Source organism: Petromyzon marinus, chromosome 37 (assembly GCF_048934315.1).
Source record: "Petromyzon marinus isolate PM22_M1 ecotype Great Lakes invasive population chromosome 37, UKy_Petmar_22M1.pri1.0, whole genome shotgun sequence".
Lineage (NCBI taxonomy): Eukaryota > Metazoa > Chordata > Hyperoartia > Petromyzontiformes > Petromyzontidae > Petromyzon > Petromyzon marinus.
In genome coordinates this window covers 17,023,131-17,040,741 of record NC_133703.1, presented here as the reverse complement: position 1 = coordinate 17,040,741, position 17,611 = coordinate 17,023,131, and the positions used below count along the sequence as shown (strand labels likewise).

The window sequence follows — 17,611 nt, the reverse complement described above, 5'->3', positions numbered from 1 at the left end:
TGCCACTAAGTGGCGGTGACGTCACCACGGCGCTTGTGCCAGGCTATGTGCACCTTGAGGCCACGTGAAGTGTCGAACGCCCGCTGGCAGGAGGTCACGGGGCAGACCCAGCAGGTGCCACGGGTCGACTGACTGAGATGACTGGCTGATGCACCACCTGTGCCCCCTACTGTGCCAACTTGCTGAGCTTTAGCCACCCGGCGCTCCGCAGGAACACACAGATACAGGAAGACACACAGACACAAGAACACACACACAGGAACACACACAGGAACACACACACAGGAATACACACACAGACACAAGAACACACAAACACAGAAACACACACACACAGGAACACACAGACACAACACAGTCACCCCCCCCCACTTCCTCCTTGCTGGCTGCACGGGGAGATGCTGCGGCGCCATCTGTGCTGCACTCTCAATAATGAATACGCGAGTGAGTGAATAATGAATGAGTGAGTATATATGTGAATGAGTGAGTGAGAGTATGATCACGTCTGCGATTAATCCACATCATTCGCCATCACCCCACATCTCTAACCATTCCTTTCACCATCATCCCCACATCACCATGCCTGTCACCACCGCCACCATCACCCATATCAATACCACCATCACCCCCCGATCTCATCATTCCCATCACTCCCACCATCACCCCCATGATAACCTCCTATTACCAACATTCCACATCACCCCAACCACCCACCATCACCCATCACCGATCGCTGATGGTAGCAATGATCCGGGATGTCCCGGGACACCGGCACTTTTCAGGGCACTCCGCGTGCAACCGGCGCTGTCAGAACCGGTTTCTTTCATCCGAGATTCGGGTGTCTTCTTCTTTGGTTCTTTCGGTAAAGTCACGTAGAATGAGAATAAAATAATATTTTATTAATTTATTATTTTATTCTCATTCTACGTGACTTTTACCGAAAGAACCAAAGAAGATGAATCCTTGCAGTCACGAAAGCTTTAAATCGAAAAATTCGGGTGTCTCTTGCAGGTGGGAGTGTGTAAGTGCGTGAGTATGTGAGTGAGTGTGTGTGTGAGTGTGTGTAAGTGCGTGAGTATGTGAGTGTGTGAGTATGTGAGTGTGTGTGTATATGAGTGTGTGAGTATGTGATTGTGTATGTGAGTGTATGTGAGTGTGTGAGTATGTGAATGAGTGTGTGTGTATGTGAGTGTGTGAGTATGTGAGTGTGTGAGTGAGATTGTAAGTGTGTGAGTGAGAGTGTAAGTGTGTGAGTGAGAGTGTAAGTGTGTGAGTGAGAGTGTAAGTGTGTGAGTGAGAGTGTAAGTGTGAGAGTGAGAGTGTAAGTGTGTGAGTGAGAGTGTAAGTGTGTGAGTGAGAGTGTAAGTGTGAGAGTGAGAGTGTAAGTGTAAAGTGAGAGTGTAAGTGTGAGAGTGTAAGTGTGTGAGTGAGAGTGTAAGTGTGTGAGTGAGAGTGTAAGTGTGTGAGTGAGAGTGTAAGTGTGTGAGTGAGAGTGTAAGTGTGTGAGTGAGAGTCTAAGTGTGTGAGTGAGAGTGTAAGTGTGTGAGTGAGAGTGTAAGTGTGTGAGTGAGAGTGTAAGTGTGTGAGTGAGAGTGTAAGTGTGTGAGTGAGAGTGTAAGTGTGTGAGTGAGAGTGTGTGAGTGTGTGTGTAAGTGTGTGAGTGAGAGTGTGTGAGAGTGTAAGTGTGTGAGTGAGAGTGTAAGTGTGTGAGTGTAAGTGTGTGAGTGAGAGTGTAAGTGTGTGAGTGTAAGTGTGAGAGTGTAAGTGTGTGTGCAAGTGTGTGAGTGAGAGTGTAAGTGTGTGTGTAAGTGTGTGAGTGAGAGTGTAAGTGTGTGAGTGAGAGTGTAAGTGTGTGAGTGTGTGTGCAAGTGTGTGAGTGAGAGTGTAAGTGTGTAAGTGTGTGTGTAAGTGTGTGAGTGAGAGTGTCAGTGAACGTGGACTGCCGCTTCAGAACGTAGAGGCTCCACAGCGGCAATCCCACGTTTCCATGTCCACCAGTGCTGATCACCACTCGCGTGGTCACTGCCACCGACCCCGTGCCCCCCGCCCTGCCCCTGTGCCCCCCTACACCCGCCCAGGATGGAAAGGGAACCCAGTTGTGAGCGCGGTGTACGCGCCAGAGATCTACGCCGGTGAGTGAACTCGCACTCACGCCGCGGGCCGCTGGGCACCGCTTCAACCGGACCGGCCACCGACGCTGAATATTTGTCGCAGCGCATCACGTCGACATCAGCGCCGGGGAGACAAAGGCGGCCGGGTTACGGGCGTTGTTCCGGCCATCGTAGGCGCCGCTGCTCGCTGACAGCACTCGTCCCGACAGCTTGCGTGGGCTACACGGGAGGTCCTTTGTTTGTCGTGTGCTCTGCCCCGCACCCCCACACAGTGGCGGGGATCCCCTTCCCCGGGGCCGCCGCCGTCCCGGCCGCCGTCCCGGCCACGGCCGCGGCCGCCGCGGCCGCCGCCGCCGCCGCGTTCCGGGGAAACCACGCGAGGGGCAGGGCCCGGGCCGTGTTCAGCGCCCTTCGCGTGCCGCCCCCCTCCATGCCCGCATACGGGGGGTGAGCCGGGGTCTTCTCCGTCTCCATCATGGGTCATGGGGTCAAGGCCTGTTCATCTCACAGAGGGTTGTGGGGTCACGACCTATTAACCCCTTTAACGGGGTCGCAGCTTCCTGTCGTGTCTCCGTGTCCGAATCCCGCTCGCGGCCAACACCAGTGACGACTGTCTGAACCGGTGCTGGGCCTCTCCTAGGTCGACTCAGCCGTAAATTAGTACTTGGTACATTCGTCACCAGGGGGACAAAGGCGGCCTGGCGTGGTGTTGGCCACCCACCCCTTCGTGTGCTGTGCCGGCCTTTATAGGTGCTCGCTAACAGCACTTGGCCCCTACAGTCTGTTAAGGCTACAGGAGGATCTTTTGTCTGTGTGTAATGTCTTTGTGTGTGTGTCTGTGTGTAAATATCTGTGTGTGTAAATGTATGTGTGTGTGCGTGTAAATGTCTGTCCGTGTGTCTGGGTAAATGTCTGTGTGTGGATAAATGTCTGTGTGTATAAATGTCTGTGTGTGTGTGTAAATGTCTGTGTGTGTGTGTAAATGTCTGTGTGTGTGTGTTTATGTAAATGTTTGTGTGTGTGTGTAAATGTCTGTGTGTGTGTTTGTGTAAATGTCTGTGTGTCTGTGTAAATGTCTGTGTGTGTGTTTATGTAAATGTCTGTGTGTGTGTGTAAATGTCTGTGTGTGTGTTTGTGTAAATGTCTGTGTGTGTGTAAATGTCTGTGTGTGTGTTTGTGTAAATGTCTGTGTGTGTGTGTGTAAATGTCTGTGTGCGTGTGTCTGTGTAAATGTCGGTGTGTGTGTAAATGTATGTCTGTGTGTAAACGTCTGTGTAAATTTCTGTCTGTGTGTGTAAATGTCTGTCTGTGTGTGTGTGTAAATGTCTGTGTGTGTGTGTAAATGCCTGTGTGTGTGTAAACGTCTGTGTGTGTGTAAATGTCTGTGTGTCTGTCTGTGGGTGCAGAGTGGTCTACCAGGATGGGTTCTACGCGACCGACCTCTACGTGAGTCCCCGTGACATCGCACCGTTCTCTCCGGCTCCGCTGCCCCCTACCCTCTATCCATGCTGACCCTGCCCCCCCCCACCCGTGTGCCCCCCCCCCCATCCAGGGCGGCTATGCCACGTACCGCTACGCAGCCCCCGCCACGACCGCCTACAGCGACAGGTGAGGATCCACGCACGGAGCACGGTTCAGATGCAGTCGCGTTCGCACGCGCCGTGACCCCACGTAACGATAGCAATATAATCACTGGAATAATTCATAATGTATTACGATTGCAATGATTGATTGCAATGAATAAATAACATTGCATTTAATACTCGTTTGTGATCTAATAATACATTTATGCTGTGCATGGCGTGTGTGGTGCATGTGGTGTGTGTGTGCTGTGTATGGCGCGTGCGTGTGTGGTGTGTATGTGTTCTGTGTGTGGTGTGTTTGTGTGCTGTGTGTGGTGTGTATGTGTGCTGTGTGTGGTGCTTGTGTGGTGTGTATGTGTACTGTGCATGGTGTGTGTTGTGCTGTGTGTCAAAGATGGTGCTCTCAATTCCCGCTCGGGACGAATAACACATACAGCAATTGTTCACCTTAAATGAGTACCTGGTGTGGTGTCTAAACATCAGCACTCGGGAGACAAAGGCGGCCGGGCGTGGTGCTCCTCACCCACCCCTTCGCGTGCTGTGCCGGTCTTCATAGGTGCTTCGCGAACAGCACTTGCCCCTTGAGCCTGTTAAAGCTACACGGGGGATCTTTGTCTGTGTTGCGTGTCGCGGCAGCTACGGCCGCGTGTTCGCGCCGGCAGAGGCGTTCCACCCGGCGCTGGGTCCCGCCGCCACCTACGGGGTCAGCGCGATGGTGAGTGACCCCACGACCACACCTCAGTGACCTCAGTGACACCCCCACGCACAGCAGCAATAAAGAAACACAGCTGCCATTCGCCGCTCAGTGATGGCGTTGGCACCACGGCGCTTGTGTCATCCTGGGTGCACTTCGAGGCCACGTGGAAGTGTTGAGGGCCCGCTGGCAGGATGTCACGGGACAGACCCAGGTGCCATGGGTTGACTGACTGAGATGGCTGGCAGGTGCACCAACTGTGCTCCCCTACTGTGCCAACTCTATGTGCTTTAGCTGCCCGGCGCTCCGCTCGTCGTTGCGAGCGTCGGTTGCTTCTCTGCCCTCCGTTGTTCCTGGACGCACCACAAACCACAAACGCGCACCGCGCACGCACCAGGTCCGGCAGTCACGCTGATTCGCAACGGTGACGGCTCCTCCTAATAGCTGCACGGTGCCTGGAGCCTGCGCTCCAATCTGTCCCACAGCCGTGTCCCCTGACCTCGGACTCCCCCCCCCCCTCCTGTGCGCCCCCCCCTTCTCCCCTCTCCCCCCCCCCCCCTGTGTGGCCGCGTCGCAGGCGAGCCTATACCGTGGAGCCTACAGCCGCTTCACGCCCTACTGACCCAGTGGAGGGGGGGGGGCACTCTCCCTCAACATCACCCCAGCCCCCACCCCAACTCCCCCTTCTCCGGGGAGCAGCCATAGCAATACACCGCCCCCCCCCCAGCACCTCGATGGGAGGACGTTCCCATGACGGGGCCAAGTCCGGGAATAATCTTTCAACGTTGGGACTGAAAGTGAAGGCCACGAGGAGGGGGGAAGCGGTGCCCCCACCTCTCCCCCCCCCCACCACCTCTCCCAGCTCCGTCCTTCACGTGATGAACACGTGACCGGATTTTAATATTTAATTAATTGGGGCGACATCGTCATCCACCACGGCGGGGGTCACGGGGTCAGCACCGTGGTGGGGCGGGCGGGGGGGTCAAGAGAAGCAGCAGCAAGAGGAGCAGCAGCAGCTGCAGCGACAGCAGCGACACCAACACTGCAGCAGCAGCAACAGCAACAGCAGCAACAGCAGCGACACCAACACTGCAGCAACAGCAGCGACACCAACACTGCAGCAGCACCAACAGCAGCAACAGCAGCGACACCAACACTGCAGCAACAGCAGCGACACCAACACTGCAGCAGCAGCTACAGCAACAGCAGCGACACCAACACTGCAGCAGCAGCAACAGCAGCGACACCAACACTGCAGCAACAGCAGCTGCAGCAACAGCAGCGACACCAACACTGCAGCAACAGCAGCTGCAGCAACAGCAGCGACACCAACACCGCAGCAGCTGCAGCTGCAGTGTTGGTTCCCTCGGCCACCCCTTCACACCGAGGGGGTGGATTTTGGGAGCCCCCAAAGCTGGAGCCCCCCTGCACAGTCTCTCTCTCTCTCTGCGGGTGGCAGCACCATCCACCCGTCAATCACGACCCCCCCCTCCCCGCACTTCTGGCTCCGCATGCCGCTAATTAACTCGGGGCCGCGAAGGCATCTGTGCCATTAATTGGCTTCTCAGCCTCCTGATTAAATTAGTGTCCAGCCCTGCCACTGGGGGTGAGCCGGCGGGGGGGGGGGAGTGGTCGGGGTCTACACTGCCGGCACTTGGAAGGGTCCCACTTCCCTTTACACAAGAGTTTACTGAGCACAAGCATCTTGAGTTGCGCCAGGTTATTTATTAGCAGAGATTAGGGGAAAGAGACGATCGCTATGATGATGACGACGACGACGACGACGGGAGGAGGGAATTCCAGAGTGGAGCAGTGGGGAGGGTAGTCCCGGGGCGACCTCTAGGGTGGTGAGTGGGGTGAGTGTTTCAGTAAACGCTGGCTGCTGCTATCGGTTTGAAGACGTTCCGAAGCGGCTCTTCCACATCCCCACCGCGGAGTCGGGCGCGCGGCTGACGCCGGACAGACTTCACCGGCTCGCGACGCCGACGCTGCTGCTGCTGCTGCTGCTCCTCCTCCGTGCTTACGAAGAGGGAACGAGGAACGTGGGAGAAAGCGGGGAATCCGATGGACAGACGGGAGCAGAGAAGGATCTGCAATGTAAAGGAGGATTCTGCGGCACGAGCAGGCGACGTGTCTCCAGCTGGGGCGTGGGGGGGGTCCAGATGGGACAAAGCCTGGCTACGTCTACCCACGTGTAACCCCGTGGTGCCAAGTGACTAGGGATGAAAATAAGGGCCCCCAAGGCTCCCTGTGCCCCCCTGCCCCCCCCTCCCCATTATCCATAACTCCCCCCCCCCCCACCATCCGTCTCGACGCAGCATTATGCAATGGCCGTGTGTGGCAGGGCCCACACGCGTATTATCGATGCTTCCAGCCGCGCTGACGTTTCGCGTCGATGCCAAAGCGCGGGGCCTGTGCGTTTTTGTAATTCTCCCGCGACCCCCCCCCCCCCACGGACTCTCCTATAGAAGCACAGCCATGAAGCGGAGTGAGGGGGCTGTAGCCCCCCTGCGTACAGAGCCCCCCCCCGCCCCCACGTGTTCTGTGTTTGGGCTGCAGGCGCCGTCTCCGTCACGCGCGACACAGCAACAATGCAGCAGTGCAACAGCAGCAGCACAGCAGCAGCACAGCAGCAGCACAGCAGCAGCAGCACAGCAGCAGCACACAGCAGCACACAGCAGCACACAGCAGCAGCACAGCAGCAGCACAGCAGCAGTGCAACAGCAGCAGCACAGCAGCACAGCAGCAGCACAGCAGCAGTGCAACAGCAGCAGCACAGCAGCAGCACAGCAGCAGCACACAGCAGCAGCCCAGCAGCAGCCCAGCAGCAGCACACAGCAGCAGTGCAACAGCAGCAGCACAGCAGCAGCACACAGCAGCAGCACAGCAGCAGTGCAACAGCAGCAGCACACAGCAGCACATAGGAGCATAGCAACACACAGAACAGCACACATCAGGACAACAAAAACACAGCAACAATGCAGAGCAACAACACAACAGCAGCACACGACAGCACAGCAACAACACAACACACAGCACACAGCAGCACATAGCCGGTGTCCTCCAGTGTGAGCTCCCGTTCGCTACTCAATGTGCACGCCAGGGGCGGCTCCAGGTGGACGGGCAATGGGGGGCACCGTCCCACCCTCACCGCCCCTGCAGACTCCGTGAACTCGTCGGACATTGATATGTAGCAGGGAACATGCACTCAATATATTGTTTTGTATTAGTGGAGGAGGGGCGGGGGGAGGAGGGGTGAGAGTTCTTATAAGATCTTGACGTTTCGGGATCGCCCCCCAACCCCCCAGCACCCCCCCACCCCGGGAAATTTCAGGACCCGCCTCTGATGCCCCACGTTGAGCAGGGGAGGGAGGGCGTTGTTGGTACGTGGTGCGTTCCGCGCACACGACGCCCGCGGGTCCCCGGGAGGCCTCGCGATGGCGAGGGTCCTCCTGGCTACTGGCAGGCGGTGGCGCCGGTTTGCCCCGACAGCCGCGCGTTTCAACCCACCGAGCCTCTGCGAGTACACGTTTTGTTCTTGTTGTTTTTGTTGTCATTTTGGGCAAAACCATTTGGACCACGACGACCCGGGCACACAATGGCCGGCGCCTCTTTCAAATAGCGTCGCCGGATGCCGTGCGAGTGAAGCGGGCGGGGTGGTCACCCCCGCGGTGTTAATGCTGCAACGCCACGGTATTTACCAGGGCCGCCTGTCGAATTCCAACAGCAAAACTCCACGAGAGGTGAACGCGCTACCGCAGGCCCGTCTCACTGGTCACGGTGACCCATCCCCATCGTCAGGGTGTACTTGAGCGCGACAGGATTGGCGTGTAACGGATCATCGACGTAGCGAACTATGCACCCGGTGGAGCTGAGTTCGATTCCTGGACACGGCTCACATCAGTGGGGAGAGATATCTAAGCCAGCCCTGCCATCCTTCAAGCCGTACAGCCCAGCGTCCCCCGTAACCGAGACGAACGACGTGGGGAGGGCCTCCCGGGAGGGGCTCCCACCCTGGTTCCCGTGACCGGTCGCATCAATTCCACCCCCGCTCCCAGTGGGAACGCGAGCAGAGATTAACACAGGAAACGTGGGGAGAAGGGCTCCGGATCCCCCCCCCCAAACGAACCCCCCTCCCCTCCTCCCCGTGTACTATAGCCCATACCCCACATACCCCGTGTGTAACCACGTGTGATAAACCCCCAAAACGACTCCGCGTCGATGTAACCGGTTTACCGCAGGTGTTATATTACTACCGGTGCCTGCGTGATATCTGTATCATACCACCAAAGGCACCGACGTGGCTACCGGTAACATACCACAACAGGTACTACGCAGGTCCCATCACGCACGCGCACACGCGCGTACCCCTTGCACAGTCTACGAGGAGGCGCTGGTGCCTGCCCCGTTGCGGTGAGCGCGCTCGGTGCGGTGCCCGCGCTGACACGGAGAGGGCCATCGCCCAGCGGCCACGCTGACTCGCCGCGCAGCTCCAATGTCACCGCCACATTTTTCGCACTCCCGATGGTGGCAACCGCGTGGCAGTGCCCGGCATTTAGCAGAATATGCAATCGCCTAGGGCTCCAAATAGCTCGAGGCGGCCATGGAATCACGTAACAAGAAAACACAAGCAGGCGTTACAGCTCTGCCACATATCCGCCCACCGCCCCCCCCACGTAAAGGCATATAAAAAAGCTGTGCTTACGCATCCCATCAGCCGCACGGAGTGCTCAAATGGGAGCGCCTAATTTCAGATCTCTGGACTGGTTTTGACATGTATCGTCTCATCGGCGGTCCGGCTTGCCCAGATGTTTATAGGCAAGAGGGCCCTCTCTGTTAGAGAGGGCCCTTTTGTCAATAACCCTGTGTGGCCTTAAAAGGGGTAAAAATATGGACGACGTTTCGGGTAATGACCCTTATGGCACATACCACGAAATTAACATAGGCGCTCTGTAAATATAAGATAAAGATCAGAGTTTTCTAAAACACGAGTGACAAAATAATTAAGCGGACGAATCGCAATCTGAAAGGCAATGAAGCCCGACTCTGCTGATGAGATGATGATTGTTGAAACCCTTCCAGAGTTGTGTTTGTCGTGAGCCCAGAATGGATGCTGTTGCTATCGTGCACTCCCAGAAGGCAGTGTGGCTGAATGGGATGTGTAAAACGAGGCTTCTGTTTTACGCGGAGGGACAGATGTGTGAACGGGACGTGCGGTCCGATCTTTTATTTCGTGGGAGCTGCGTTCCGAGATCGTGGGTCACGTTCCCATCGTGTCGACCCATCGACTGGACCCCCGTCAGAGGTCAGTCTCCCCGTCCGGACACAACGCGTCGTGCCAGCCGTCGGTTCCGACAACGCGAACGACAGTTCGCTCATCAAAATGATGATCTGAGCTCATGTCCACCTCGGGCTGACGGGACAAGGAATGTTCATCAACGACGTGTGGATCTCCTTCTAGTCTTGAACGGACGTGGGGGGGGGGGGGGGTCTTACGTGACGCGCTGCGGTGGAAAAGTGCTGCCCCCAATCCAATTGGGGTCTGAGCCCCCAGACTGAGGGGGGAGTAATGAACGCAACATAGCCATGGGTGGAACACGCTGACGGGGTAGGATTACGGTTACGAGTTAGGGATAGGCTTATTGGGTAAGGAAATGGCTGGGGTTAGGGTAGAGGTTAGGGATAGGCTTAAGGGGTAAGGGTTAGGGCTGGGGTTAGCGATAGGGTAAGGATTAAAGGTTAAGGATAGGCACCGAGGGTAGGGTTATGGCTGAGTTAGGGTAGGGGTTAAGGTAAGGCTCAGGGAGTAGGGTTCTGGGTGAGATTAGGGATAGGTTAGGTTAGGAAGAAAACATTTTGGAGCAGAATTTTCGCACAACAGCGCCCCACGTGTTTGAGCCATTATAGCAGCATTAACAGCAGCATTAATTAAAGGAGCTCGTTTATCTTACTCGTGATTCCTGTCATCCCTGTGTCTGTGGTATCAATATCGCCATGCACAGCATAGCCCAAGCCTCACTCACCCAACAGCACGCGCAGGAGATACCATCACACCAGCGCACACCACACATGAAACGGTCTTAAACTATATTTTTCCCAGTGGCCACATAATAATAACAATAAAACCAGCATGTGCTGCATGGCGGTCCACGCGGCATCATATGCCACGTGCCGTCTTACATTCCTCCAAAGCACGGGTAGAACCATCAACAGCATCAGAACATCACCAGGCAACTGGGCACATCACCTTGCATAAATGGCACATTAAAGACACGAGCCACAGGAGTGCGATTGTGGCCATGCCCACCCGAACTATGGACCGCGTGTTAAACACGGAGACACGTCGAGATACACTAAAGGCAAGCCACATTGCGGGTGTCGCCATGCAAACCAAACTATGGACGGTATCGTCAACCACTGTAGTCTGTGTTCCTTCCATGCAGAAAGAACAGCACAACTACACGAACCCTCTCCTGAAGCCCTCTCGTGGCCAACAGACCTCGAAATTGGCATTTAAACTCCCGAACACATTGCCATCATACGCAAAAATGCAACCGAGTCACGTGCACAGATGTTTACGTCACAGGGCCTCCGCAATGACGGCGCGTGTGCCCACACCAAAACGTGACACGTGTTGCGTGTCAAATCGCGATGTCACCTGCATTCAAACTAACGCCACGCTGGTAATGGCTTCGTTATTGAAGGGAAGTCAAGGTCAACGCGAGTCTTGACATCGAGTACAGACAGAATCAGAGAGCTGCCCCCCCCCCCCCCCGCTGCCCCCCCCCCCCCTTTCCCCGCTCTCTCGTCGCCAGAGCGCCAGCCGGGGGCTGTCGGGACGAGCGCAGAGACGCGACGCTGCTGATGCGACATCGCCAATCACGGGCGGGGGGACTACGCGCGATTAACCAGCTCATTATGGAAATTAATTAGAACACCCGCTCACACGCGCCCCCCCACCCCACCCTCCCTCCCTCGTGAGGTCAGGGTAGAATGTGGCGTCAGCGGCTGGTTTTATATAGACGACGGTACAAGGCAGGGTCTATCCGCTGCTGGATGAACGCCTTCCCAGGCCCACACAATCTCTTAGGCTTCCCGTGACATTCCATCTCAGGAGCCCATCGCATCGCTCCGTTTCTCCCTCGCCATCCCTCAACATTTCTCGCTGGCCCGCGGCCCCACACCTTACACGCGATCGCGTAGCGCCCCCTCGTGCCGAGACAGCTGAGTCTGGGTCACCACTCGCCTACGACTATGACGAAGATTCCCACCCCCCCCGAGTAGCCTTGAACAGACTGTTGGGTGCGAATTGCTGTTAGCGAGCACCTATGAAGCCCGGAAGAGCACACTTGGTGGGTTGGTTGGCCAGCAACCAAGCCCGGCCGCCTTTGTCTCCCGAGTTTGCACGTCGCACCAGGAACTCATTTGAGGCTGAGTCGACCTAGGCGATGTCCAGGACCGGTTCAGATAATTAATCGTCACTGGTGTTGGCCGTGAGCGGGAATCGAACTGGGGCCGCCGGGTTTGTAGCGCAGCGCGCTACACGACCGCTCCCCACACTCTCACACACACTCTCACACACTCTCACACCAATTCGCGACACCAAACGGCATCCACGTCAGCCATGGATGCGAACTCGTGACTTCAGTTCCCGCTATGGCAACCGCAGCTGAATCCCAGAGCGAGGCGTGCACGTGTTTGGTGTTCGACTGCCGCTCACGGCCATCACCACCGGTGACGACTAATTATTAGCCTCCCCGTAGGTCGACTCAGCCTCAAATTAGGTTACCTGGTGCGGTGTGTAAACATCGCCACTCATGGAGACAAAGGCGGCCAGGCGTGGTGCTGGCTACCTGCCCCCTCGTGCGCTGCACCGACAACAGTCTATTGAGGCTGTACAGGGGATCTTTGTCTTTGTGTGTAGGTCGACTCAGCCTTAACAGAGCACCCGGTACGCATTAGCATTGGGGAGACAAAGGCGGTCGGGCGTGGTATTGGCCACCCCCCCCCCCTCGTGTGCCGTGCCGGCCTTCATCGACCCTCAGCACTTGCCCCAAACAGCCTGTCAGAGGCTATACGGGCGGGGGGAGGTGCCTTTGTCTTTGTCGTGCGTTTAAATTGGATTGCGTCGTCGACTCGAGCTGCACGTTAATCGATCCGCATCTCCCCGGACCGGATCCCGCCCCGGTCCCCCCCCCCCTCCTCCCGCCACCGATATTTAAATCCCCGCGGCCAAGGGTGGGGATCCAGGATTGCAGGAACTCGGCCCCGTCGAGCGTGGGGGGAGGTCAGCACCCCCGGGACACGCGGGGCCAAAAGCGACCGAGAGAGCGAGGGGGATCGGGAGGGTGACCGGGAGGGTACCAGGGGGGAGCGAGGGGGGTCACGTCGGGCATGGCGATGGGCGTGCTGAGCCTGCGTGAGTTCGCGACTGGGGCTGAGTTCTACGAGGAGTCGCGGAGAGCGGAGAGCTTCGCTGCGTCGGCCCGCGACGGGGGCTGGGATCCTGCGCAGGTGAGCGGGAGGGGAGGGAATGATGAGGGTGGAGCAGCGCGTGGATCCCACACAAAGGCAAAGATTCCACCCCCCCCCCCCCCACGTATAGCCTTAACAGACTCTTGGGGCAAGTGCTGTTGGCGAGCGGGCACCTAAGAAGGCCGGCACGGCACACGAAGGGGTGGGTGGCCAGCAACCACGCCCGGCCGCCTTTGTCTCCCGAGTGGCGATGTTTACACATCGCACCAGGTACCCATTTGAGGTTGAGTCGACCTAGGGACGGCCCAGGACTGGATCATCGTCATTGGTGTTGGCCGTGAACGAAAATCTAACTCGGGTTCGTCACCGGGTTCGTAGTGCAGCGCATTGATCGCTACCGCTCCACACAAACCGTGTAACACACACACACCCTGTACCACACACACACCATGTATCACACACACACACCCTGTACCACACACACACCCTGTACCACACACACACCCTGTGCCACACACACACACCCTGTACCACACACACACACCCTGTACCACACACACCACACACACACACACCACACACACACATCCTGTACCACACACACACCCTGTACCACACACACACACACACACCCTGTACCACACACACACACACACCCTGTACCACACACACCCTGTACCACACACACACACACCCTGTACGACACACACACACACCCTGTACCACACACACACACACCCTGTACCACACACACACACACACCCTGTACCACACACACACACACACCCTGTACCACACACACACCCTGTACCACACACACACACACCCTGTACCACACACACACCCTGTACCACACACACACCCTGTACCACACACACACACACCCTGTACCACACACACACACCCTGTACCACACACACACACACCCTGTATCACACACACACACCCTGTACCACACACACACACCCTGTACCACACACACACACCCTGTACCACACACACACACCCTGTACCACACACACACACCCTGTACCACACACACACACCCTGTATCACACACACACACACCTTGTACCACACACACACACACCCTGTACCACACACACACACACACCCTGTACCACACACACACACACACCCTGTACCACGCACACACACCCTGTACTACACACACACACACCCTGTACCACACACACACACCCTGTACCACACACACACACCCTGTATCACACACACACACACACACCCTGTATCACACACACACACACACCCTGTATCACACACACACACTCCCTGTACCACACACACACACCTTGTACCACACACACACACACCCTGTACCACACACACACACCCTGTATCACACACACACACACCCTGTATCACACACACACACACCCTGTACTACACACACACCCTGTACTACACACACACACCCTGTACCACACACACACACCCTGTATCACACACACACACACACCCTGTATCACACACACACACTCCCTGTACCACACACACACACCTTGTACCACACACACACACACCCTGTACCACACACACACACCCTGTATCACACACACACACACACCCTGTATCACACACACACACTCCCTGTACCACACACACACACCTTGTACCACACACACACACTCCCTGTACCACACACACACACCTTGTACCACACACACACACACACTGTACCACACACTCACCCTGCCCATCGCTGCGCGCCGTACAGATGGCTGCCGCCGGGTTCGTGTGCCTGGAGCAGCAGCAGCCGGGAGTCGACGTCACGGCGCGGTGCTTCTTCTGTCTGCTCGAGGTTCGAGGCTGGATCTCTGGGGACGATCCCAGGTGCGCCGAGACACACGAAGGGGCCCCCTAATCCCTCTGGGGTTGATCAAATGATTTAGCACTTTGGGGGGGGGGGTGGGGGGGGGGAGTCGCCAGCCACGAGACACTGACAACATCGAAGCCCTTGCTCGTCTCGGGGGCAGGCGAGACGGTGGGGGGGGGGGGGACACCAGGGAATATTCATGTAGAAGGACAGCGAGCATTTTGATTTTGTATCTGTCAATATAATTTATAAATGTTCAACCAGATTCTTAGAGAAATCGTGTTACTTTGTATTGGTTATTGCTCTGATTTAATAGGATCGTACAAGTATACAAAAATCGGTTTGAATTTGCAATTGTTGGTATCCGAGGCGAGCCCGCTACCTAGGACTGCTCGGCTTGTACTTGGCAGTGTTTAGAGCGTCGCAACATCACCTTTGCACAAGCCACCGCACCTGTCCACCCTCTCCCGCCCCCCCGCATCCCCTCTCCCCATCCCCCAGGCAGGTGCACGCGCTGCGCTCCCCCGCGTGCGCGTTCCTCGCTCTGCGCACACCGTACGCCATCCTCCCCGTCGAGGAGTTCCTGCGCCTGGAGCTTCAGCGCGCGCACAACTACGTGGTGAACGACGCAAGGAGCCACCCCCCCCCCTCCTCCTCCTCCTCTACGCAGGGGGGGTCCTGCGTTACCCAGCACTGTGGAGGCATTAGCGAGGATTGGTGGATCGCACACAGATGCGGTGACACTTCCCCATGGGGCACCGTGAAGTCTCGCCAGGAGGATGCGTTGCAGCAAATGTGCCCTCCACCTATCCAATCTCGTGACCCTATGACCCTGTGCCCCTATGACCCCGTTGTGACAGAGGGAGATGGAGCGCCGCTTCCTGCACGAGTTCATGGACAGCGCGGCCACCGTACGGCTCCACATGGAGCGGTTCATCCGCTAGGGGAGGGGGAGTGGGGGCAGGGGGGGGCACTTGGTCATAATCAGCACCCCTGTTCCACCGACTCTATAATCATTACTAACCTGATAACTAACCTTATAAACCTTACCCAGCTAAGCCTGTAATCATAACTCATACCCTGTGATCTTAACTCTGAATCTAGCTGTGTGATCCTAACCCCCTTAAGCCTCACTTCAACCCTAACTCTAACCACAACGCCAACACTTTATATCCATTATCTCCTAACTCAATGCCCCACAATATCTCTAATCCTAACCCTAACCCCAGCTCTATCTTACCCGATCACTAACCCCAACCCTGACCCTGCCCGCCTGCCCGCCCAGTGCTCGCGTGCTCCCACTCGTTCTTATTTGGGGTCCTAGACTGCCGTCCCCGTGACCCCGGGCCCCACTGTGACTGAGCCTATGGGCCCCAATAAAGTTTCTCTTGCACTGACATTCCTGCGTTTGCCACCTCTTACTAAAGCCCAACGGCAGTCCGCGACAATCTGCCTCCTTCCCGTGTCTGTCCCTCCACAGAAGAAACACACATGCAATTGCTTAGTTTAACAAGTAGGCTTTCACAACCGATATTATCCCTAATTTTTTGGGACATAGATCGCGTAAATATAAATGTATCATTCAACCCGCCACCACCCGACAGCCAATTCGTGAGGTTCCTCACGGAAACAACATGCCAATAAGTTATTAGTTGAACCCACAACATTTACATCCCATCAGCCACACGGTCGTTTGGGCGGGGGTGGAGACAGTGAAGCATTGGTTCAAGATACTTCTCAGACCTTGAAACCAGTGGTTCTTAACCGTTACTGCAGCCTTGCACCAATTTGGTCATCTCAATTCTTTAAAAAATGATGTTAATAAATGGATAAGTTTGATGAAACAAAGTAGTTGCACGTATGTGCCCGTGCTTAATTTGTGTTTCGATTATTTACCTTCTAAAAAAATCTGGCACGTCTTGCACCCCCAAAAATGGCGTCTTGCACCCCCAAAAAGGGCATCTCGCACCCCCAGGGTGTGCGTGCACCCCAGGTTTAGAAGAACCACTGCTCTAAACGAAGACAAACTCTCCTGAATTGAATCGGCCAAGAAACGCAATACAGGACCCTCGTGAAAAAAATCCTCGACTCGGCGAGAATGTTCTTGGTAAATGGCGTCATCCCAACAGATGGCAGCACTGAATGGGGATTCTTAAATCCATCTTTTTGTGGAGCCTTGAGTGTCGCCCCCCCCCCCCGTATGCCTGTGCGTGGTGCTGGGTTAGCTCTGGCTGTCTCCAAAGAGACCAAATAAAACAAACGCTGAAAGTTTCGAAATGTCCATATGCATAAAGGCCCTTCTGGAATAAATAAAAAAAGGATTGAGACTAGATGGAGGCTTCCGAAGGTAAAAGGGGTGTTGATTTTAAATCAAGACGCACCTCGCACATCAATGCAATGCCACGTACGGTTGCGAAATGCGTTCCATAGATCATCGCGCACCTCCGTTATTGTCAATCTCCTACCCATTGGATGAAGGCCTCCTCACGCCGTGTCCATACCGTGTCAACCCACAGGTTTAACCCGTATTAAATCTTGACTTAAAACTTTCGTGATTGCAGGAATTCATATTCTTGGGTCTTTCGGTAAATTCACGTAGATAGGTTCAAAGAAAATAACTAAAAACTATAATGTTTCGATCGCAACACAAGCAGTCATACACAGGAGAAATTATTTGAACCTATCTACGTGACTTTACCGAAAGACCAAAAAAATATGAATTCCTCCAGTCACGAAAGCTTTAAGTCAAAATTTAACCGCCTCTACGGGGAGAGTTTTCACACAACTATTAGATCTTTAAATAAACTTCGAGACAAGAAGGCTCATCTGATCGAGTCGCTCGCATTTCTGAAGAGATGCCGCGACGCTAAGGTAATACCGATCTCCTTTACACTGACATCTGCTGCTGACA

At 55.7% G+C, this 17,611-nt stretch overlaps 2 protein-coding genes across 2 annotated transcripts in view; both read left to right on the top strand.

The window, feature by feature from the left end:
- Positions 1-10,338, top strand: part of LOC116949677 (RNA binding protein fox-1 homolog 2-like) — a 66,490-nt gene extending 56,152 nt beyond the window's left edge. The window contains exons 8-13 of the mRNA XM_076072357.1: positions 2,079-2,132; positions 2,384-2,558; positions 3,518-3,557; positions 3,664-3,719; positions 4,331-4,409; positions 4,966-10,338. Of these exons, the coding sequence (XP_075928472.1) occupies positions 2,079-2,132; positions 2,384-2,558; positions 3,518-3,557; positions 3,664-3,719; positions 4,331-4,409; positions 4,966-5,010 (449 nt within the window). The 3' untranslated portion in view covers positions 5,011-10,338. The remainder of the gene's footprint in view (positions 1-2,078; positions 2,133-2,383; positions 2,559-3,517; positions 3,558-3,663; positions 3,720-4,330; positions 4,410-4,965) is intronic.
- A 2,254-nt stretch (positions 10,339-12,592) lies between these two features.
- On the top strand, positions 12,593-16,099 carry LOC116949676 (baculoviral IAP repeat-containing protein 5.2-like). The gene is made up of 4 exons (XM_032967240.2): positions 12,593-12,902; positions 14,602-14,717; positions 15,202-15,319; positions 15,561-16,099. The coding sequence occupies exons 1-4, from the start codon at positions 12,783-12,785 to the stop codon at positions 15,642-15,644; spliced, it is 438 nt and encodes a 145-aa protein (XP_032823131.1). The 5' UTR covers positions 12,593-12,782; the 3' UTR covers positions 15,645-16,099.
- The last annotated feature ends 1,512 nt before the right edge of the window (positions 16,100-17,611 follow it).

Coding starts and splice junctions, on each gene's coding strand:
- LOC116949676 (XM_032967240.2), top strand. CDS start 12,783: ATGGCGATGGGCGTGCTGAGCCTGCGTGAGTTCGCGACTGGGGCTGAG. Junction 12,903..14,601: donor GGGGCTGGGATCCTGCGCAG/GTGAGCGGGAGG, acceptor CGCGCCGTACAG/ATGGCTGCCGCCGGGTTCGT. Junction 15,320..15,560: donor AGCGCGCGCACAACTACGTG/GTGAACGACGCA, acceptor CCGTTGTGACAG/AGGGAGATGGAGCGCCGCTT.